The sequence below is a fragment of the Triplophysa rosa genome, linkage group LG20 (assembly GCF_024868665.1).
Source record: "Triplophysa rosa linkage group LG20, Trosa_1v2, whole genome shotgun sequence".
Classification (NCBI taxonomy): domain Eukaryota; kingdom Metazoa; phylum Chordata; class Actinopteri; order Cypriniformes; family Nemacheilidae; genus Triplophysa; species Triplophysa rosa.
The window spans coordinates 4,798,642-4,823,942 of record NC_079909.1 but is presented as its reverse complement, the minus strand read 5'-3'; the positions used below and the strand labels follow the sequence as shown (position 1 = coordinate 4,823,942).

The 25,301-nt window shown below is 39.4% G+C and overlaps 1 protein-coding gene across 16 annotated transcripts in view; it reads left to right on the top strand.

Annotated features, from left to right (window-relative positions):
* Positions 1-25,301, top strand: part of adgrl2a (adhesion G protein-coupled receptor L2a) — a 107,966-nt gene that overhangs the window by 39,182 nt on the left and 43,483 nt on the right. For all 16 annotated transcript variants that reach the window (XR_008965040.1, XR_008965041.1, XM_057361681.1 and 13 more), the window contains exons 3-5: positions 3,370-3,583; positions 11,750-11,859; positions 19,969-20,769. Coding sequence is in view for 14 of the 16 variants with exons in the window: in XM_057361681.1 (XP_057217664.1) it covers positions 3,370-3,583; positions 11,750-11,859; positions 19,969-20,769 (1,125 nt within the window). In the remaining 2 variants the exon portion in view is untranslated. The remainder of the gene's footprint in view (positions 1-3,369; positions 3,584-11,749; positions 11,860-19,968; positions 20,770-25,301) is intronic.

Below are 25,301 nucleotides of genomic sequence, written 5' to 3'. Positions count from 1 at the left end.
GCGCGTTGTAAGTTCAACGTGCCAGGCCGCAGAAACACGTCGAAGTTTCTTATTAACATCCCCTCCACGCCCTCGACATGCTCTGGTTTCCTGCTGCTCTGGTAAAATGAAAGAATGGAGCACGGTCGAGGAGATCAAATCTGCTGCCGTGCGGCGGAACCGCAGCTCAGAGAAATGCAAGAGCCTGGATGAGGTGAACGAGGGTGGGGGAAGGTTGGATTTAGCTGTGCTATTCCTGTTTGGTTGTAGTCGAAAGGGCAGAGTGAGATAATGCGGACCGGTCTGATGGACACCGCCGCAGCCCGATTGATCTGCTCAAACACCGTTGTGACCTCCCGATAGAGTCGCATTAGAGTACAGCGCAATGTAGGCCAGTGGAAAAGGGCCAATGATTTTAAATGTTAAAGCAATCGAGCGAAAAGACCTGTACGGGGCAGAGAGTAAATCAAGATAAAACTTAAACTTAACCTCGTCGTTTATCTCGACTTGAATATCCATGAGCTCTGTTCGGGCTCATTTTAAATGCTATTTTAGCATAAAGCATGATTTTATGATAGCTCACAACGGTTGAGGAATCGACCTTAGTGGTGTTGACTAGCGAGTGTTGTGGTGCTTTAATGCAGTGGTTCTCAAACTTTTTGTTGTAAGGCCCCCTTTGTGTAGAGTGCATCGCTTTGCGGCCCCCTAAATAAAGACTTAGAATCTTGAATTTAACATTTTTATTTAAACAAAAACATATTCGGTTATGCAATGCTGAAACGTCAATTCTTTTGTCTGGTGGTCTTATTTTTTGGATGTTTGATTGCATAAAATCTATGATCAATTTCTATATTTCATAAAATGCCACAAAATCTGTGGCCCCCCTGGATCCATCTCGGGGCCCCCCCCAGGGGCCACGTCCCCCAGTTTGAGAACTACTGGTTTAAGACTGTAGGGGTGGTGACTTTTTATAGGTTCGAGTTTAGAAACTCAACTTAAAGGGCCAGTTCACCCCAAAATAAAAATTCTGTTATCGTTTATTGACGTTCAAAACCTGTATTTGACTCTTTCTTCTGTGGAACACAAAAGAAGATATGTTGAGAAATGTCTCTGTGCATTTGCGTGCATACGATGGAAGTCAACTGGGGCCAATATTGTTTGGTGACCAACATTCTTCAAAATATCTTCTTTTGTGGTCTGTTGAAGAAAGTGTGTGATTTTTTTTCCCTTTAACCGCGATGAAAGCACTGTACCACACTGCTTCGACTGGTCTCTATCTCTTTTATAATCGACATGTCATCTCCACGGATAGTTTTACCCCGTCGAATTGAATGTTTAACAGCACGTGCTGTGGAATGACAGCGGCACCTGTCATCAGCCAAAACTTTCAGCCGCGTTTTATTTCTAATGGTCGCAGGAATGAATGAGGAAAGATTTGAAAAAGCCCAACAATAATTCTCCTGGTTCAACAACCCGAGATTTGATTTCCACTGAATGGACTTTTTAAAGTCATTTGAATCCATTTGGCTGTCAGTGTCTTTGAAAAATCTCAGCATGTCAAAGTCAGAGGGGAAATGCAGTGGATAAAATGCACCGTGATTGCGTTCTGACTGAATAATTACAGGAGAAGCTTCTCAGCGGACAGATTATTTTCCTCTTCATTTGAAAACATGAGTCAACCAAATGCAAAGGCGAGATGTTGACTTTTTAATTCCGCTTACCTGAATAAATGAATCATATAGTTTTACTTTAATGTGAACACATTGCTGTAGGACATATAGATTAAAGAGCTGTCTTTCTCTCAAATGATGTATCCGTCTAATATATTATGTATTATTTTAAAGAGACACATTTTAACAGCATTTACAGGTGTACGGACGCAGCAAGCAAATCAAAAATGATGATGATAAACATTCGAAGCATAAATATCTCGTTCGGGTTGTTTATGTTTGTGGTGTTTGTATGGCGATGTAATTATAACAAATGCGAATGGGATTTTGGTGGTTAGTTTTCTTTTTTTAAATATACTGTACACCTGGCCAGATGAATAAATGTAATTTTCAGTTATAGCATATAATTGATCATTTCTCCTGTAGTTTGCGCATCTGTGTTTTGCCGTTGAGATTAATTTCTAAATATAGAGATGCGTTCGGCTGCGATTGGCTGAAAGTGTATTATCTGTATTTGACATTACGGCGATGGGGGAAATGGCCTTTACCTGCTGTTCTGAGCACAGTCCCAGATTTCACTCCGTGCACTGACATCTGATGCGCCGCACATTAGCAGAACACGGCTGAAGGATTGATTTCCTCACAGACTGGTTTCTTCTACTCTGTCATTAAACAGGGAAAATACTTTTGTCTGTGCTTTTTAACTCTGCATTGATTGTTGCATGCACCTTGTTTTGATTCATAAATAATTCTCTTCTTCCGGTTATATTGATTTCTTTTTGCTTCATTTTGGTGAACTGAATATCTAAGTGTGTGTTTGTTTAAGAACCCCTCAGAAATGTGAAATCAAGACAAAATGTTTTGTCTATATCTGCAAAAGCAAAAGTGGTCTTTTCATATGTTTTGATTTCTAGGTGTATCTGAGGAAAAATACACCCTGTCAAATCACATCTCGCCTCTAGAATCACAAGAAGAAAACATACAGTATACTTTCCATGAAAAAGAATGATCTTTTTTCAATGAGACATTATTTACATGCACATAAAGGCCTTTTTTTCTTTCAGATTATCATTACTACATAAGCACTCCAGACTGTAGATTTTGTTTGTAATTTTCATTATTATGACTCGCGAATCTCATCAGACTCCCACTGTTGTAATATAGTAATATTCCACTGTATTACAGTAAAAACATATGCAAATAATAGCATGATGTATACATACTTTACAATTTAAATGATGTATATGACGGTAATGAGAATGAGATCATATACGAGTGCTGCCAACACTATAATTTGATTTCTGCTGTCCGTACTTTTAAAGAAAGGCTCGATGTGAATGTATATGCTGGTTCAGTAGATCTTCGCTCTTTACAGTTTGATGTAATTATCATAAACAAATGAGAGTAATGAGTGATTAAGGAAAATTTGTTCCACCTAAACATGATTTTGAGCCAATACAACAAACACACTACCATTATTTATAAATCCTTCAAAACACTACGTGATATGAACAGTATGCAATAAACATAATTGTCATTAACATAGGATTTGGATATAAACATTATTTTCCTCCTTTGTATTTTGGAGTAAAAAATGACCAGACACATTCTTGCAAGGTTTCGTGAAGTTAACCTTGATGTTGTCTTTATTGTTTGATAACTTGACACTTCTAGACGTTGTGTGTTGTATTTCGGTCTAAAGTGTCTCTCTCTCTTTCAGGATTTAGCCGGGCAGCCATGTCACTTGGACTGGTAAGGCGTGAGCTGTCTTGCGAGGGTTACCCCATCGACCTGCGCTGTCCAGGAAGTGATGTCATCATGATCGAGAGCGCTAATTACGGCCGCACGGACGACAAGATCTGCGACGCTGACCCCTTTCAAATGGAGAACATCAACTGCTATCTCCCCGACGCGTTCAAGATCATGTCTCAAAGGCAAGTTCAGTCTGAACGCGTTTGTCCTTCCCTTTCCAAAACTCTCTTTTCAACCCTCATCTCCTCTCTCATTTGCTCCTCTCTGATTACACGGCCCATGAATGCAAGCATCTTCGCAGAATATTTCCCTCCGCCATTTGAGCAACCAAACCAAACAAATCCGAACGTGCGCGCATCCGCTTCCTTTTGATTTTTAGACGGCGGGCTCGCGCTAAAAAACAGGAAGTGATGCGGGGGCTTTGATGAAGCGCACTGCCGGGATTGGCATCGAGTTCCGCTCTGCTTTTTTCTGCGAGGTTGGTGGAGGAATAGGTTTGAAAGTGTAGCGTCTCAATTAGTCCATTCAGCTGGAGGCAATTAGAGATCTCAAGTGAGTGCTAATCTACACAGGAACTCCAGGCTGGGATTTGCCTCCTCAGGTCTGCGCAAGTCCAGATGTGAAATTGCATTGTTGTGCACTTTTCATCTTGTTAGATTTCTGGTCAAATAATGAATCACCACCGGCCTCGCAATCTTTCATTGCCAGAGTCGCATTAATAATAGATTCAAGCCCTCACTCAACGCTACCTCATTTCGCCGAAAACTTTAATTTTTTTAATATTGATTTATGTGGAGGGTTTATATAGAATGAATTGATGCAAACGCCTCGCGTCGTGTCCCCCGGGCTTTCGTTGAGGCCTATTATGTGTTTATACTGGGATTTGATCAACCATTCTCGCATCAATGTGTGTTGGCCCTTTCTTGTACCTTTGCATTTACAGTTATAGCCGGAAGAGGTTTCCAACTTTTACTCACATTTGGTGCGCCTTTAACTTTCATTTTGAACCCTTATAATGAGTAACAAAGTCAGGAATGTTATCAGAAAGCGTCGCAGACTGGATTCGAACCTACATCACCCACGCAAGCTTCAAGGTCTATCACAGGTCAGAATCGCATCTCTTACTCGAGGGATAGATCACCCAAAAAGGACAATTCTTTCATCATTTATTCACCCTCGTGTCATTGCAAACCTGTATGACTTTCTTTCTTCTGGAGAACACAAAAGAAGATATTTTGAGGAACGTTGATAACCAAACCACATTGACCTCCATTGACTTCCATTGCGTAGACACAAAACCACCGAGACATTTCTCAAAATATCTTCTCTTGTGTTTCACAGAAAAGAGAGTCGAATACATGACAGAATTGTTTTTTGTGGGCGAACTGCCCCGGTTCACAGTTCGTTCAGCTAATAACCATATTGAGCACAGCTTTGTTTCAAAATATCATTCCATGTTCTTGAACCCGTCCCTTAGCAACAGATCTGAAACGAATCAAAGAAAAGTTTCATTCTCCCTCTCCCGTCGTCCTTGCTCTGCTAAGTACCCTGCTTCGGGGAACACGTGGGAACGGCCGCAGAGCTGTATGGGGGAAATCTGTTCTGTATTCACACCATTAATATCCGTGACAGAGGCGTCCGCGTGGCTCTCAGTAGACCGGCTTGAGCACACACACCGCGTCCGCCACTCTCACTGTACATATGGTATTAGCGAATACTTCAAGCGTTGCAGATTAAGCTTTCATAAGTCACCATAAATACGGGCTTCCAGAAACAACAGCTACACCTGTTTAAGAATTCAGTGCTGTGGGAATTTTGCTGGCCTGGTAATAAAGTCTTAAATAATGCCCGTGATGGCTGATTTAATTAGATATGTGAGGTTTGGGTTGCTGGCTTCTAGAGCGGATCGAGGAAATACGGTTTCATTCAGAGCAGACATTGAAACCGCTGTTTGCTCTTGTACGAGGAGCGCCAACGTTCAGCTGTACGGTCTTGCTTTCCAATAACGGTTCGATGTGAATGTGTCTTTGTTTTGGATGACTGGATGAGCTGCTGGTTCAGTAGAGCTCTGCCCTTTTCAATGTGATCCACTCGGCTCTGTTTAATGGAATTATCACAAGCATATGACAGTAATGAGTGATCAGAGCCAATCTGTTTCTTCTTAAACTGAAAATCCAGACAATAAATGCTTATTTTGACTGCATCTGTCAATGACTCGCTCGCAACCCTCATACCATTACTTTTCCATTTCATATTCAGATGGCTGTATCAACTACAATCTACTTTGACATTGACAACTTAGATTTTTTTTTTTTTGAAAATACAAATAGCAGGCATTGCAACGTCTTAGTAGTGCTTTATGATCTATGTCCCTTTGTTTAACTTCATGTGATGTTTTTATAGATACATTATTTGACTATATTATTAATTGCACCATCAAAGCAAAGCAGTTTTCTTTCTTAGATGATTTTTGGTCTTGATCTTCAATACCGAAATTCACACGCATAATGTGATCACACAAATATTAAGTGTTCACCCGTTTTAAAGCTCGCTCTTTGAGCTCATAAATAATAACCAAACAAAAGATAATCAGAATTTATATAAAATATAGTAAAATATTTTTTAAATATATTTAAAGGGGTCACATGGCGCGAATACGTGTTTTTCTGTGTCTGTGTTATAAGTTGCCCATGCATGTATTAGACACGTAAAATTCAGACATGCAAGGTATGTGGAAAATACAACGTTTTTGAACCTAAAATCTTGTATACACATTGCATAACATCTTAAACAAACGATAATATTTGTTTTAGCCGTGTCATATGACCCCTTTAATGTTTCCTCAAACTCAAGTCACGACAAAGATCGATAATGAACTTTCGGTAACACTTTACTTAAAGCCTTTATATTTAATACATTATAAAGGGTTATTAAAGGGTATGATGCATTAGAATTGTTCATAACGTGTGTTGTAATCCATTAAATATAAAAATTTAATACAAAGTGTTACAATGAATTGATAAGTGTTATAATGTATAAGTTAAAATGATTTGTGAGAAATTACATTGCATTAAAAGGTGCATTTAACAGCATAATTGATACATTAAAACTACTTTTATAAAGCAGTATACACATATGCTTTAAGTAAAGTTTTGCCGAAATGTCTAAAAAGTTTCTTTATCTACAGTATGTCTATCTCTTTTATCCATTATATTGCTCCATTATACTCCTAATCGTTTATGTTCTCTTCCTTATCATATATGTTTCATTACCGTCTTAACACTGTTTTAAATATTTATACTAAAATTCAATATGTGAAAGTTATTTACGGACAGTAAGTGTACAGAGCTGTACAGTGATTGTGGAAAGCATAACTCAGATCATTTAAAGTAACTTTAACATCTTTGGACATTTGTAAGCTTGCACTATAACATAACTAGACTCTTTTTCTCAGGAGATGAAATATAATATAAAAAATATAATAGTCTCCATAAGCCATCGCCCCTCCATTTAATCTCAGTTCGGTCCAGGAGAAATAACTGAGATCTCAAATTGGTCACATTTGTGAATTGTGTGTTCCTGCTGGCAGTTTTAATCATCTCTCATCGATACGCCATCTCGCATATCGGTGAGGAGCAGATCACCTCTCTCCATCCTCCCGCACTATTGTTTTCATTTAATGAGTGAGATTTGTTCTGTAAATGTTGTCATATCCTGAGAGAGCGTTTGTGAGCGAGCCATCAGTCTAATGAGGGGCGTCCTGTGAAAGCACTTCATGTGTGAACGCGGTGTGAAGAGCAAACACCAACTTTCGGCTAACAGGAACATTACGAGAATGAGAATTTTGCATACAGTGGCCAAGTATTTGGAGCATTAATGGCACATTTTTTAAAAGTTTGAGTGTCATTGCAGGAAATAACAAAACATCAAACTATTTCTCCAGACGGATTGCACGTGCACGGTATTCATTTGTAACTCTTTAAAGCTGAAGATGAGCCAGCTGGACTCGTGAAGCAGTTTAATGTCAATATCAATTTTTCAATAAAATCATAATCACAGTCAGAAATATTAAGGATTTAATCAGCTGGTTTCTGGAGCTTTTTTGAAACAAGAAAGCGTTATCAGTCTCTCGTGACATTATTTTCACTCTACAGGTTATTTGTTAATTTTTCCCCTTCTTTTAAGGTAATTTGTGGTCATAATTTATTCACATGGCACATTATGTAAATGAACAGCACAGTGCGACGGAATGAAATATGAATCAGGCACAGTCTCACTATTTTACAACTACAAATTACCTAACAGCCAATCGCCACATTACGGCTTCGGCTTTGGCTGTGTGTTATAATTTTAGATCCATTATTCATTTCTATGGGTAAACATGCTGATATTCTCATCTGTTATCACACACGAGATCGTTAATAAAGAAAATCCCACGTGAGGGACGGGTTTTTTCACCAAAGCCTGTCTTCAAACATGGCCAGTGGGAATTCACAGCTGCGCTCTGTTTTGTGTGCCACATTCCCCCCAAAATAAAAGCAAATCTCTGTTTGTGTATTAGCAGATAGAATGCAAGACAAATGAATTTGTCATATTTACATGCTGAGGTAAAGAGAAATAAGTGCAGAGAGAGGCGCTGCCCTAAGGCCAGGGCGGAAAAACGCCATCAGGCTGATTCAGTCCGTGCGCTTTATAATCTCCAACCCAACACCTTCACATGCTGTTTGCACATCCCTGCCTCTCGGTTAAGATGGTGAACTGCCACTGTATTCTCAGAAACTGCAAGACAATGCAGATTTTCTGATGTTGATCTTTGCGTGTGATTAACGGTGTGTGAATGGAAATCGTCTTTGACAGGCCGCACATAAGAGAACTGTCCTAAAAAGTCGAGTTTTCCATTTTTCACATAAAAAAAAGAGTTCTGCTTGCCTGTGCAAAAGCTTTCTTTGTGATGGCAGTGTGTTGCGGGATATTGGGATGAGAACACGTCTTTAGTCTATATATAGAGTATATTGCAGTCAATGTTTGCTATATCTCCTGTTTTTCTGTGTATTTATATCTACCCATATTCCTTGAAATCCTGTTGCTTTTTTGTGGGTATGCACCAAGACCATTTTTTAAAGACCAAGTGGATATTTTTTCTGGTACTCGCCGATACCTGTACCTGTCACAAACTTTCAAAGCACAAATTTCAGTCAGTTCTGCCAGTTATGTCACATGAGGTATCGGCTTTGGTATCGGTGCTTTTTTACGTTTACGAGTACATTAGCTTAGTTTTGGTATTTGGCAAAAAAGTTGGGATGCACCGGTACCATGAAAAACGTAACTTTACAAAAACATTTTATCTAACTTTTGTATGTGTTTTATGGGACTTTTTACAGTGTAATCTACATATTGGTTCTTACTTTAAAGTCCCAGGGAAATTAAAAATGAGAATTCTTATTTTTTCATGAAATATTGCAGCGTTTATAGTAAATAGCTTATCAATTTGGGTCATTTTCTTTTTAAAATTCATGGACCCTCATAATCTTCAGTTAAAATCTGAAAATGCTGAAAATTCGCCCCTGAAATGACTATCCATCTCAAATGACATAAATTAGACGGCTTGGCCGGAGCATCCGTTAACTCCTCCCCGTCAACCATCAGTCTGCTGACCAAATGCTTTCAAAATCAATGCGACAGCTGTTTTTACACATCCAATCAATTCGCAGTGAAAAACGCAAGCCACGCCCACTAATTTTCTCCTTTGAAATTCCTTTTAGCTCAGAAATGTGTCAGAATACGGAAGTAAAAACGATCGCAACTTCCAGTTCACGAGTACTTAAATATGCAATACATTATATTATACGATGTATAATAGAATTTAGTTCATTTAGGAAAACTCCTAAGTTTGTGCAATTTTACAATTTACTGCATTTTAAAAATATGTGAAAAATAAGGTATTAAAATTCTATAAAATTATTTTTTTGTTGTTAATATCCCTTAACTTAATTAGTAATAATAGTTATTGTATTTCTTGTGTCTAATAAAGTTCTTAGTTTTTTTTTGTAGTTCCTAAACTTATCAAGAACTATCTTTGACAGTACCAGGTTTGAGAAGACTACATTGTAAAAAATAAATCCCGTAAAAAACGGATAAATTACTGGCAGAAAATTACCAGTTACATTTTCCTTTATTTTACGGACATTTCCGTTAATGCTAAAATGTAACTGAATGCAGTGCAAAATTCCTTCTTATTAATACAGTATATTGTGCCCTATTTTTACAGATTTTTTGTATATGATTTAAATATGATTTAATAAAATTCATGATATGACATTAGTCTGTAAGACCTTTAGTTCAAGTTTGATCTAGATCTCTGATTTTTTTTACTACCAGATACATAATGCATCATTAGCTAAGCAACTAAAATAATAAAACGCTTCCCAAAAAAAATTCTCCAGGGACATCAGACCCTGTTTGTTTTGTGAAATCCTTGTTGGTTCATGTTGAAACCCTTTATTTTAAAGAGCAATCGACCGACCGTATATGTCCAGTGAACTTAACAGGTTTAGACTGCGGATGACACAGACACACAGACAGATTGATGGTCAGCATCGCTGCTATACCTTTCCAGCTCCTCCCTCTATATACTACATATCCTATATATATATATATCTTTTCTGTGCTTTATCTTTTATTGATGTGCTTAATTTTAGTTCCTCGGGCCCACATAAACCGCCTTCTGCATGACTTCCTGTTAAACAGGCAGTGGAGAGACGTTTAGTTCAGTCAGTGAAATGGCGATACAGGGAAAGTGAATCCATCATTGGCACAATGAGCCCGGCCTCGGGGGGGATTCATAGAGATGTATAACTCATGTTCTGGCAGGTATGAATGTTCATAGATGAGGTTGTTTATCTTTGTCGTTGAGTTGAAAAGGGCCACTCTGGCATCTATTCGCTCTGCTAATTCTCAGCCTCTTTCATGTGGTTTGTGCTCTGGGTTGCCGCTGGTTCATCCGTCAGCTCACTGTACGTCTGAGATGGTCCGGTCACTCTTGGGCTGATGGAAAACAACTGACTGGTTTAAAGAATGTTCTGGCTTTGAAACAAGCTTTATCGATGGTATTTGTGGTGCCCAAAGAAGGACTACAAAATATGAAATGTCGTTTTTTCACAATTAAAGCTTACACAAACAGTTTTATTAACAGACTTGGAAGTAAACTTGGCCTGCTTTCTGAGGTTTGCTTCAAGATGCTTTTTGGTTATGCATGAAACTATTATTTTATTATTCTGTCTATAAGGTTGTCTTTTTCTAGATGAAAGAATGTCTGGTTATGTATTGAAGTCATCCACGTGTGTTGAGTTTGATGCTCGTAAGCATTGTTTTACAGACATATTTGTGGCTTTACACGTCATGACAACAAAATTAAAAGATTACGATTATAACTTTGCACAGAGAAGATAAGAAAGTGATTTAATTATTGTATGCATTATGTTTAAATCTTATGGATAGGATTTATTGCCTGGATCTCTTTACTTTTATGTAACCACAAAAGGAAACGAAACGCAAATTATTTATTGACATTTGGACACAAATTTTGTTTTTACAAAATTTACAGTAAGAAAAAAAACAGCTTTATTCATCACAGTCTGTGAAAAATCATTTGAACAATCAAGAAAGTTTTTGTATAAAATAACAGTAATCAACATTTGGCCATAAAAACCTTCTATTGAACTTGTTTTGAACGGTAAAATTCCTTTCAAATGAATTGATTCTAGGGATGAACCGATATGTACATTTTGGCCGATAACGATAACCGATAATTCTTTAACATTGGAAGCCGATAACCTGTATATTGGCCGATATACAGTATCTGTATATAATATAAAATTCCCTAAGACACTGTAGAAAACAAGGTAACCATTACTTCTTTTTTCCCCTGAAAATCATGTACCAAGCATACTTTACACTAGTTAACGATTCTTTAACCTTCAAGCCTTTCTGGTATATTTAATAAACAAATTATAGATATTCTTCCAGAAAAATGTTTTCAATAGCCACTTCAAACAGGTCTCAAGACAGAAAGCATTCAGACAGCAGTCTGATTCAAACAATATGTTTTTGTTCCTATAATTTACACATTGAAATTATAAATATTCACATCATAAATATGATTTAAGATTTATCGGCTTTAATATATCGGCATAAATTTTATTATCAGCCGATACCGATAACATAAAAAATGACCATTTATCGGCCAATACCGATATGGGCGATAATTTATCGTGCATCCCTAATTGATTGTCTGTGTTTCACTCACACAATCTTATTCTCTCTCTCTCTCTCTCTCTCTCTGTGTGCAGGTGTAACAACAGAACGCAGTGCATCGTCATCACCGGACCAGATGTCTTTCCTGACCCCTGCCCAGGAACGTATAAGTACCTTGAAGTCCAGTATGAATGTGTTCCCTACAGTAAGTATAAACCATTTTTAATCTATTCCCATATTTACGAAAAAACACCTAAATGTATTTTTCTCTGAATCTAGTTTTTGTCCTTGATAATAATACAGTGACAATAGAAAGTATTGACCCTCTTTTTTTTCAAGTTTTTATGGTATAGAATTACAGGGGATGTAATTCATCTTTTTTGCCAACAAAAAAGATTCAAGAAAAGATTTATTGACTTCTCTCTATTAGACTCGTAAAGCATTGTGCTAACATGAAAAGGTCATGAGTTGGATTCCCAAGGAGCACATGGACTGATAAAAATGTGTCACTTTGGACAAAAGTGTCTATTTGATCCATACATGCAAATGTGAATCGTTTGTTTGTAGTCAAGGGGTTTTAATTGATTCTCATACAAATCGTCTATATTCTGGTGAGTCAGTTTTGAGCTTAGACTGTAATGAAAAGTCTGAAGCATAGGGCATGTTATGGATACAAGGAGATTTCCAAGTCATTGAATATCCATTGAGCACAGTAAAATCAATAGAAGTGGAATGGCAATAAAGCTGTAAATCAATCTAGAGCAGCTGTCTTCAGAAACCGAGTGAACGTAGAAGGTCTCACACCGGTCAAAGCTCTGAGAGAGAAGCTGCTGTTACAGAAATGTGACGTGACCTCGACAGCTATGGCTTGCCAGAGGACACATGCCAGATTCAGTGTCCGGTTTCTTTTTTTGTCTGATGAGACACTTGACCATCACATTAGCGCTACTTTCTGTTCAATAACTGTGTTTTCAATTTTTTGACATGAAATCATTTTTATTTTCAGTACCGGTAAATCTGAAGGCTTACAGTAACGGGTCCTAATACTTTCAAAGCCACTGTATTATTATTAGTATTGTTAGTGCTTGCAAGGCAGCGCTACACTCTTAAAAATTAAAGGTTCTTCACGGCGATGCCGATAGAAGAAACATGTTTGGTTCCACAAAGAACCATTCAGTCAAAGGTTCTTTAAAGAACCATCTCTTTCTTACTTTTTTATCATCTGAGGAACCTTTTTTTTCACCATAAAGAACCTTTTGTGAAACAGAAAGGTTCTTCAGATGTTAAAGGTTCTTTATGGAACTCTATGGCATCGGAGAACCTTTTGAAGCACCTTTTTTTTAAGAGCGTATATTGAAACTCTCTTCTTTCTGCTTCTCAATTTCTCGTACAGTTCTGCAATTTATCTCTGAAAATGTACTCCATTCAAACCTTTGTAGGAAAGGTCTTTTATTGTATACGTTGTGCTTTTTATTCATTTCAAATCTAAACCTTGAAAATCTCTCCATTCGCAATCGAACCAACAACGTTGACGTCGTCATAATACTTGCATACTAATTCGATCTTTCTTGTGTTGATTCACATGCTGAATTGTGTTTGATCTCTTCATGCATCTATTTGTACAATCTATAGGCGCCTTTTATGTGGCTTCTTTAAAAGCAAGACACGTGCTGAGTGATATGACAAAGTGCCTCTTTAATTTCCACACAACCAAAGACCAAACTCTAAACCTGCCTCAAACTTGTCTCAACATTTTGCTGCCTTGCAATCACTGGCGTTTCCTTCAGGAAATGCAAATCACATTTTTGGTGACGTAATGCTTCATTTTAATGATTCCCACAGTCTTTTATTTACATTCAGAAACCTTATGCAGGGTACAGAACGTTCATTTCTTGCCTCGTTTGTTTTTGACAAGGTTTTTAAGAGCTAAATCACAGTAGTTCAATATATAACCCCAATGCTTTTCTCCCTGTGGAAAGCGGGAATGTTTCTCTGTAGTCGACCACCATCAACATAATTACTGTCATACGCACGACATAAAGCAACATTCACCATCGATCATTCTTGTCGATGGCACATAGAGTACGTTGTAATCGTATAGAAAAATGGCAAGTGCTGTATCTTTTAGCGCTTAAAAAATGATTTGGCCAGAAAACATACGCCAACGTCATGCCAACTGATAAGCACCGAGAAGTTTCACCTTAGCGCTCGATCCTCGCGTTGGCTCGGAAAGAAACCAGCCTACGACGTGACTGTCAGAAAAGACAAATGACTTCACATAGATCTTACATGAACAAACTCCAAACAAACAGCCTCCTACTATTCTCATATTTCCCATTACATTAAGAGTATGGATTGTTTTGCTCCATTAAACAATTAGATAGTTATATTATTCTTTGATTGAATTGCCTTGTCGTCTCTGAGAACGTTTCCAGAGATTCACGTACAGACAAACATTCCCTACCAAGCCTCCCAAAACAACAAAGGCCTGCCGGAGTTTGGTGTTTTATATTAGTTTAATTTAAGTTCGCATCTATTGGTTATTGAAGTTAAAGTCCCAGAAGAAACCATGAAGAAAGCTATAGATTTATAAGGTTCTGTGTTTTTCAGCTTTCCCACTGCAATTGTAATCACCTCTTCTGTTCGGATCCGAGCACCGTCGCCGAACGACTTGCTGTTGTTATTGTTTCTTGTCTTAATGTCTTAATGCGTTAGCATTACCTCCTCCAGGCATTTCCAGACGGGATGGAAACAGTCATATTTACTAATCACACTTTGATTCTCCAGGACTGCAGACCCTGCTCTTGTGACCCTCGGGCTGGTGCTTTTTTAACTTGGCGACATTTGAAGCTTGAAGTTATTTTCTTAGTTTGCTCTTGTTTGGTGGCAACAGTGGAATGTGCTCGATGTTCTTTGGCCGACGGCATCTCAGACAACAGGATTTACCGCGGTATTAACTGTACTGAATACTCAGCCAGTGATTCGGGCAGATCGTTGTTGCGACTTTCCTCATGGATGGACGTCACCAAAATGGCATCTTCATTTGTTTTGTTTTTAATCTACCTCACTAATAACAATAAAACTATAAATACAATCTTAATATAAGTATCTATGTAGACACAAGCGCTTTTCTCATATTAAACTGGGGATGTTATATAACTATTAAAATTCATTTAAACATCCTTTGTTAGCTTGTATAGCCACTCTTTGTTCTACAGTCAACCTGAATTCAGATCGTTTTGGTATGTGGGTGCAAACTAATGCAATGCTGTACGCACACCTGCACCATTTCTTTAGATTATTCACTGTTATGTATCTACTGTATATGGGTGAATCTCATACAAACATATCTGGGTTAATATTTCAGCACAGAATCAAAAGAATAAAATAAAAGGCTTGTTTTTTGGACGAATTTGGATTATAGGACTATTAAACACATTTCCCCCAACATTTTATTACCATAATGTGTCCAGATGTTGAATTAGGCATTGAAGGCATTTTTTCATAATACATAGTGTTTGTCATTTTAAATAATGTATTTTTTTATAAATATTAAACAGATTGCCGTCTGTTAATAAATTAATACTTTACAGTATTTTGTAAAGGCAGTGGGGTGCTGCATAATGTCATAAAAAATGAACCTGTGTCCTAAAAAGCTCCTAATAAACTTCATGTTCTATAGAAAAATAGATGTTGGGATAAATTATGATCCAGGTATGTTCTGGATTCACCCATATGCTAATCAGAACAGTGACAGTGTTTAGTGTTTCATAGACAATTCGCCTGGAGAAGTAGATCGATCATCCGAGGAAAGAAGCTATTGTTTGCTTGCTAAATGTCGAATTTTGTACATTAATTACCATATTTCAGAAAAAAGCTCTTCATGAGATACAGTATGTGTGATGACGACTGTTGAGAGTCTGTCTGTTTGTTTGTCTGTTGGTCTTTATGTTGCTGTCGTTACTGTGGAGTGATTTATAAGGACAGTGTATTGGTCCCTACGAATATTCATGAGACTTTTTGTAGACAACCCAAAGAAAAACCAATAGCTTAAGTATACATATATACATACACGATCGGCCGATTGGTGTTTAATAACCAAAACTGAAATCAAGAGTACAGGCTGACAGATGAGCGACATGATAAACACGACACCATGTTTATCTAAAAATAAGAGCCAAGACGCAATACTGATCTTTTTTATGAAACATAACATTAAGTACGTTTTTATGAAATTATGGAACAATGGTGACTGAATAAGACCCACTTTGGCTTCCAGAAACACTAGAAATGACACATGCATGATTTCCACCGACTTTTTGCCGCCACTGATGAAATGAAAAGAAAACTCAGGCCAGCTCCATTATTTTTGACAAACGTTATGAATTGGAAATTGAAACTGCATGCTGCAGTCCAGACTATTTAAGTATTCGCACGAAGCCCAGAAGGGACGACAGGAACCGGGTGCTCGGAGAAGATCCGTAGACTGGAGGAAAAGTTTTATATTCCTGGTTTTGAGTTTCCCTCCAGCACCGACTTACCATCTGTCCACATGGAATTCAGATTTCCCTGGTCGATGTCCCCGAGTTCTTATGAAAATCTATACGGCTCTATCTAGAATGCTGCACGTGCGTCTCCCCCCCAGCTTATCCTCGATAATGGCAGATTGATTCGTCTTCAATGCCACATACGCTGTCCTTTTGTAGCGTGACAGAAGACCCTTTAACCTGTCTCTCTTTCATGTGTTGAAGGTGTCTAACTACGTTTTCTTCCTCCTCTGACAGCTGTAGCTCTGTGCATAATGCGCGTAACCTCATGACATGTTAACTGCATGTGATCATGGACATGATGGTTAATTCATTTTAATCTCTTTTTCCCCCTGCACTCCTTTATTCTCTCTTCCAACGCTTAAAATAGAAGTGGAGCAAAAAGGTAAATCACTGACACAATCAGCTCCTTGTTTTTCTTTCTGTAATATATTTTTTGTGGTTGTAAAACCTTCCTGTGCCCACTCTTGCTGTTCTGAAAGCAGGCAGTAGCAGAAAAAGTCTTGTATTTTAGTGCACGAGCAGCCATTGGAGGAAAGCTTGAAAAGAACATAATAAAGCATACGTAAAAGGGAAAGTGTACCAAAAAATTGAAATGATGGTGTTGTTTACTCATCCTCGTGTCTTTTCAATGCTGTATAATTTCATTTCTTCTGAGAATGTTATTCAAAAAGCAGTTATTAAAGCTTTTAGAAAGATACCACATAGCCTAAGTATTAAGTAAAAGTAGTACATACTACACAGACTGTGTTTGCTGAAACCAAATGATACTTGGTTTGTAAAACACGTTAAAATCATTATTTACTGATAACATTCTCTTCCAATAAGCTAGAATAAGAACCTAATCAAGTTATTTATTGAAAAGATTACAATTTTAAAACGCAAAAAAAAACGAATCCTCTTATGAATGATCAAACACTTGTATTCTTCTAAAGCAAGGTTATTTTAGTTTACTAAAATTACAAGTTTAAATACGTTTCTGTTTATTGAAATCAATTAAAATATTGGAATACAATTATTGGAAAAACTTAAGCTAAATGAAAATTTGAAGTGTTGCCTCAGAAATAATCTAAAATAAATCACTAAAATTATTATAATAAACAAAAACTAAACAAAAAAATTAATTGATCATATATAGCAGCATAAAAATAAACAAATAAATAATAGAATTACAAAAGCAAAGAACTAAAAATAAAAGCTAATTTAAAATATTAATAAGACTAAATAAAACGAAAAACAAAACTATAATCACTCTGTTTTAAAGATACGTTAACATAACAAAATGCAGTAAAACACAGAGAAATGTTTCACATATAGCATTGTCAAAGCAATCTCTGTTTACACAGACCATTAAAACTATTAAAAAACATTGTAGTATGCATGCCAGGACAGTAGTTGGCGATGTCACTTTGTAAAGAAACACTATTCGCTCAGGTGTAACCAAAAAGTGCTTTTTAATACCCTTCGGACGTTTCTCAATTCCAATAACGCAAAGAGATATACAAAACTATTTCTTCAGAGGTGTTTAAAGACCTTACGTAATGATCCGTTATGTTTGTAATACCTTATAATAAGCTGTTTATATCTACATACAGAGCGGGCCTACATGCATTGAATTCGCCATGTTGCGCTGTCATGTTTTGTACGGTAGCCCTAAAAGGACAAACAGCTCTACAAAGCATGTTTCCTCTCCCTCTGCGTAGTCCGGTTGTCCCTGACTTTACAAAGAGGGAGAAAAACGTCTACTAATTTACTCCTAACTGCTATCTTACTGTCAGATCAAACCCCTTTAACAGCATTGCTATTTACTGTTAGCTAGCTCTGCCCTCAAAAGTGCTGTGCAATGCAAGCATGAAATGCTTAGCTTTATCATAGCTAGACCATGAAAATAATAATACAAATGAATACAATAAGCGAAGACGACACAAGCATATACAAGCAGCACACTGGTTCCAGATAAACAATGATGCTCAAAACTGCTCCGTTACACAGCTAATATTACAACAACAACATATCTTGGTTTTAAAAACACATTACTCACATACTGATCCGAATCAAAGCAACCTCCTCGGGGTGATTTTTAGAAGATCTTTCTCTCCAACGTCTCTCTGCTGGAAAGTATCTCCATCCTAAAAGCCTTAGCACCGCAGGTCCTAACGCGTCTCTGCTGGAAAGAATTAATAATATTAACGCAAGTCCTGACTTTTATCCTTCTTTTCATACTTAAAATCCACAGACCCTTTACTTTATGTAATACATAAGACATCACTCAATATTTAAATGTAATATGTACATTTTACTGTACATATTTTTGCAAGGTTTTTTGCACATTTTTTTTAAATGTTACTTTTTTGTAAAGATTTTGCACACTGTGTGCAAATTTTGCGCAATTTTACACAAAAAATTAAGTAAATCTTATATTTATTTATCACAGTGAATAGACTAAACACATGATATCATTTTCACAAGTTTGCTATTTGTGGTTTACACAGAAAAAAAAGGTTTTTAGGAACATGCTTGTTTTCAATTGTTTGTGTTTTCAGGCCCCTAAAATCCATTGCTGTGTAAACAGCCAAACCGCATAAAATGTTTACTGTTTATGGCAAAAAAATTGTTGTGTAATCATTCCCTAAGACTTGAAAGCCCTAGGGGTGATTCACATTTCACATCTAAAATGGCACGGAAAGGCACTCTGAAAAGTTTAACTATTTCCATCTCGATGCGCTGACGCGCCTAGAAAAATGTGCGCGTCGTGACCGTGTTGCTCCCTATTTGCACATGCCTGCCGCATGTCTACATTTAAAATAACGAACTTGTGGACGAAATGAGAATCGCCACTTAATCTCCATTCATTGTATTTGTGTGGAAAACTGTGACACCTTTATGTTTTACTGAAGAAATAAAATCAGAAGGAGTTTGCAATGACACGAGGATGAGTGAATGATGACAATTGTTATTTTTGGGTGAACTATCCCTTTAAATATTAGTGATAATGCAGAGGGTACGAATGCCCCGTTCCCCTCTCCTTTACCTGTCCTCCACACTCTTTTATTGCCTGTTTTTCCCCTGCCCCCACTCCACACCCCCAGCATGCTCTGGTAACAGGTTTCCTCTAGATTAACTAGATTTACACTGCCTCTACTATCTCTCGCTTTCTCTTCCTCTCATTTTCTGCCTTTCTCTCGCTGTCTCACTTTACCCTCTCTACATTTGGATTATCATGTCTTTGTTAAGAAGAAAGGAAACACTTTATGCTGTGACATGATTGTGACATTAGGCCCGTAGGAAAGACTCTCTCCGGTAAAGCGTAAAAAACACACAATGGAAAAAGGACACAGACTGCCTGTATGCTGCTTTCCTCTGCGTCTTTCTCAAGCCTTATTTAGTTGTCTGCTTTTATTTGCAGGGCAGATTTGTCGTTTTCTTACCTTTATTCCTTTGTGTTTGGTTGTGGTTTAATTTTTCCATCACTCCCTTCAGTATGTCCAAGCGGCAGTGAGCCGAAACTGTTTGCTTACGGAAACATAAAACTGTTTTTTACTTCCGTTTAAGCTTGAATAACTTTCAGATCCAGATTCGTCGCACCTTTCACTGCTTGTGAATGTGGGTAGCTGTTAGATTTCTTAGTGTGTGTTTCTGTCTTCACCAACTACCCAGTTAGCAGACCGATGTAGAGCCAGACGGGCACTTTGCCCTCTGCTTTCATCTGCCGTGAGCTTGGTTCGCTTACGTTTGACTGTTCTCTGCTCTGTTCTTCCCACCACTAGTTTTTGTTTGTCCCGGAACTCTGAAAGCCGTGGGAGATCCGTCGTTTCTATACGAGGCGGAGCAGCAAGCGGGGTCGTGGTGCAAAGACCCCCTGCAAGCGGGAGACAAGGTTTATTTCATGCCCTGGACCCCTTACAGAACAGATACGCTTATCGAGTACAACTCGCTCGACGACTTTCAAAACTCTCGGCAGACCACGACCTATAAACTCCCCCATCGGGTCGACGGCACGGGATTTGTGGTTTACGACGGGGCGGTGTTTTTCAACAAGGAGAGGACACGTAACATTGTCAAATTTGACCTGCGGACTAGAATTAAAAGCGGGGAGGCCATTATCAATAACGCCAATTATCATGACACCTCGCCGTACAAGTGGGGCGGGAAAACGGACATCGACCTGGCCGTGGATGAGAACGGCCTTTGGGTGATCTACGCCACTGAGCAGAACAATGGCATGATGGTCATCAGTCAACTCAACCCCTACACCCTTCGCTTCGAAGCCACCTGGGAGACCACCTACGACAAGCGGTCGGCCTCCAATGCCTTCATGATCTGCGGCGTGCTGTACGTGGTCCGGTCCACCTACGAAGACAATGAAAGCGAGGTCAGCAAGAGCTTAATTGACTACATGTACAACACCAAACAGAACCGAGGCGAGTACGTGGACATCCACTTCCCCAACCAGTACCAGTACATCGCCGCTGTGGAATACAACCCTCGAGACAACCAGCTGTACGTGTGGAATAACTTCTACATCCTGCGCTACAATTTGGTGTTTGGACCTCCTGATCCAGCTCACGGTAAGTCCTGTTTCTTATCCGTATACAAGGTCCCTGTGGGTATCTGTGTAAGCGGTCTTGCGATTTCAGCCGCTGGAGTTGCTATTCCTCCGGCTCCCAAGTCTGTGTGTCAAATGTCACGGCTGACTGGGTTTTAATTTCAGATTTAATATGTGTTTGATGTATTCCGGAAACCTTTCTCTAGTCAAAGCGACATCTTGGAGTGAAGTGATGGGTCTCAGCAGTAAACAACATCATAGACGTTGTTAGCATATAATAAGAGACGCGTCCCACGGGGGCTTCAAAAGGCAAAAGCAAAGCCAACCTTCCCTAGTGTGTAGACTCTTGGGGCTGAACTCCCTCCAGCCCACCCTTGGAGAGGTAAACCGCTATTCTCATTGGTAGAGGGTTACCTTTCTGAACGGGTACGTCGGCAGCCTTGCGGCAACAGTGGATCGCCCCGATAGGGAGAATTTCGTTCCCTAACCGCCTATAAATAAACAGCTAACGTGTGTGCTTGCAAGCCTCCGAATGTGTCTGTGCTGAGAGATGGTTCTCCTGCGGGATCAGATCGCTCCCAAAGGTCACGTCAGCGCTGACTGTTTTTAATTTAGCTGTCAGGAGCAGGGACAAGATGCCCAGACTTTGTGTCAGATCATCTTTACATTGAAAAAATAATAACTGTAATCACCATAATCCCAGCTCAGCCTTCAGACTCTTGCCGTACTCCAGTAAGACTTGTGTAAGTGTAGAGGTCAAACAACTTTACGCAGATTAGTGGAGCTTAAGAATTTTCTAAATGTCTCCGCAGCAGAAATTTATCTTGCTAGGAAAAATGCTTCCTTTAAAGGATAGATCTTTCTTTGACTTCGGGCTGTCACAATATCATATTGTCACTACATGAGTTTCATGGCCAAAATCATTCACAAAAACAATATTATCTATTAAATTTAAATGATTAAATAATGCTTGAGTTTATTTAAGCCTGTCACAATATCAGAATGTCACTACACAAGTATCATGCCCAAATAATTCACAATAGCGACATTTAAGAAAAATAAATAATGCTGATGTTTTTTAGGGCTGTCACTATATTTAGATTTTCTCTACATTGTTATCGTGGTTATCATGGCCAAAAAATAATTTTATCTACATTTTTTCAATGTATTAATATGGTTATAAAAATAAATAATGCTACCAGTCAAATTCATGTTTAATTTTGTTTTATGTGTGTGAGTTACACATATGAGTGTAGGGACGCAGAGAGACAGTTTGTAACCATTTTCTTTCATTGCTGTAGTAGTTACGATATTATGATGTGTTGTATCAAACGAATATTGATAATCTGCATTTTGACACCCCTAGTGGAGCAGCAGAGAGAGAGTTTGTTACCATTGTGGCTCTTAAGACAAAATGTTAAATGGGTGCACAATCATCACATTCTTTATTGCAATGTCAACCAGATACTATAGCACTAAATTCTTTTATAAAATACACAGTGAAGTCATATGTGTAGTATAAACAATATCAATAACCGCAGCTATTAATATCACGGTCATTGTCAGTACCGGTTTATTGTGACACCCCTACTCTGACCGTCTTTCAAAATAGTAGTTTAATAAAATAAAGTAATAAAACAGGTGTTGTAATCTAATGATATATGCGATGCGATATTCATCCAAGATGTCATACAAAAACATGAAAACCATTGATAAATTCATGTAATTACATTTCAGTCAATACAAAAACTATTAATACAAAATACAAGATGAAATCTAAATTTGGCATGATACGGTTTGTACTCTTTATTGAAGTCTATTGTTTACTGCTTATTAGCATTATGATGTTTTTGAGAAATCCAACCAATTCACTGTGTTGCTGCCTATGAAATGAATTTCAAAGTTAAGATTCTGTCTTTGAAGGTAACCGCCTACCTTCAGCCTACCGTCAGCTCAATAGGTTTTGAAACAGAGACATAACCCATCCAGAGGCGGCGTATGGTATTCATAACCACTATATTCACTAAGACTTCCTTTTCAGATCACAGCAAAACCACCTGAGTCATTCCATTCGCCCGTTGTGATTACTGGCGCTGATTCAAATCCTGTACCAATTCACCCCTGCACAAGCAAGCAATTAAATGAGAAATATCAACTCAATATCTCTTCAAATGCAAAGTATTAGGGCTTAGATATGAAATTCATTGAACATCCTCTCGGGTGTTACCTCTGAGGATTCAAATCTTTCATTAAGGAAATGTTCAAAGTGTTACCACAATGTTATCCACTCGTGGTTCACTCTTGTACTATGAGGCTGATTGAATATGCCAATATATGTACAGCCTCTCCTTTAGCTGCCTGTAAGGGAAGCAATTAGGTGTACAATCAGTGCTGATGACAGACAAAAACATGCTAATTTCACTAGCATTAGCTCCCGCGCAAGCCGAATGGCACCCATCCCCCCTCCCCACTTGAATCTAATCTGCCGTCATTTTGATACTGATGTGTTTTCTCTATTTTAGATGTGGTGATTATCTCATCATCATCTCAATAATCAGCTCGCTCTTATAGCCGCCGGAGTTGTGCTCTGTAGGGTTGATGTTTGCTCCACTTTAGCTCGATAGCCACGGCATTACCTTGATTTTAAGATGCTGATGCAACTCACCACTAGAGATGGATAAGACATGGGAGGGGGAAATAAGACCCTCACCTTTAGGGTAGGATAGAAGATAACTCCGCCCCTTCAGGGGTAGGGAGATTATAAGATTAATTGTCTGAGAAAATCCTGTTCCCGAAATTCTCTTCCCGACAAAAGACTCTTCTTCATTTTTAAACTCTGACAGGAAGTGAAACATTTACAACATTTACTGTAAGTGTCCAAAATGAACACTTCTGTCGTAATTTATCAAAATGCATTTGGAAAAAAATGACAACTATAAAAAATATATATATCTTTGGGATATCCCTTACGAAAACTAGCCATGTTTTTATTATAGTAAAAGTGTAGTAACCATGTTTTTGGGCAGATTGATTACAGTTTGTATAACCATGGTTCCCTTGCTGTCGGTCTCTCGACGTTGTGTCGAACCGACAGATGGGGTTCGTCCCTGAGAACCAATCGCTTCCGACTACTTAGAAAAGGCCAATGAAAATTGGCGAATGAAATTTGCATGCCGGACTCCGCCCCCGGAAATCCGGGTATAAAAGGGAGACGGCGTGCTTCATTCATTCACCTTTTGTTCTTCGGAGCCTTCGCTTATGAAGATCAACTCTCGCTACTACTTAGCAACTCCAGATTGCCGGTTCTACGACGTGGTGCAGTGGACGGTCCCTTCCTGCGGCTACTTCCCCTGGGCGTCTCGGCGGTTCCAGAGGTGTTCGAGCTAGCAGACGGTGCCACACCGTCTGCATTCTAAAAGAGCAAATTTCTCCAGCGTGGCATGTCCCGCTGTTCTCGTGGGTGCAACACATTCATCGAGGAGGGGGACGGACACGAGGTCTGCTTCCAGTACGCTGGGGCAGCCCTTGTTGATACGTCCTGCCCGCACTGCGGGCGGTTGACGATTCAGACGTTGCGTCACTGGTGGCTGTGTTCCCACGGGTCTCAGCCACCACCTTGTCTGCTTCCCGTTCCGTGACGGCAGGACTACGGCCCTGCCGCCCGCTACGGCGAGCAGCGAGGGTGATATGAGGATTACTGTGAGCGCTAATCCATCAGCCACTGGCTCGCGGACCGTTCGCACCTCGCCTTGCTCGTCTGACCGTTCCCCATGAGACGGTCCCACATATTCGGAAATGGTGCGTGATGATGAGAGGTCTGTTGCAGCATCGGAGGGTGACTTACTGGCATCTGACGCTGATGATTCCTCGGAGCTCCCTCCCCCGGGGGGGTCGAGCCCAGGAAGAAGTGGACGACGAATGTCAGCCATGCTTTCCCGGGCCGCCGGCGTTGGGTTGCAGTGCCCGCACTGCCTCTCCCAACGCTCGCGGCTGGATACATGGTACCTCGGGGTTGAGAGCGGCTCCAAGCCGTACTCGCCCCAGTGCCATGTTTCCCCGGAAGTGCATGAGGAACTTAGTACGACCTGGAACGCCCCCTTCGGCGTCGTGCACGTCAACTAGTTCCATCACCCTTTCTTCCCTCGATGGTGGGGCAGCTAGAGGATACGTCGAGTCCCCTTGGGGCTCGACCTAGACTCCCGTCCAAAGCACGTAGGCTTTTCGGCATCCAAGATGTCGAGAGGTTACTCTGCTGCGGGCCAAGCTGTCCCCTCTCTCCACGCTATGGCCATCCTGCAGGTCCATCAGGCCAAGGCGTTGAGAGAGCTCCACGAGGGTAAGACCGACCCAGCGCTTATGCAGGAACTCCGCGCCGTCACCGACCTCGCTCTACGGGCGACCAACGTGACCGCGCGGGCCCTGGGTCGGGCGATGTCCACACATGTGGTCCAGGAGAGACACCTCTGGCCAAACCTTGCACAGATGGGTAATGCGAGAAAGTCCGCTTTCTCGACCCACCCATCTCGCAAGGGGGGGGGGCTGTTTGGTGATACT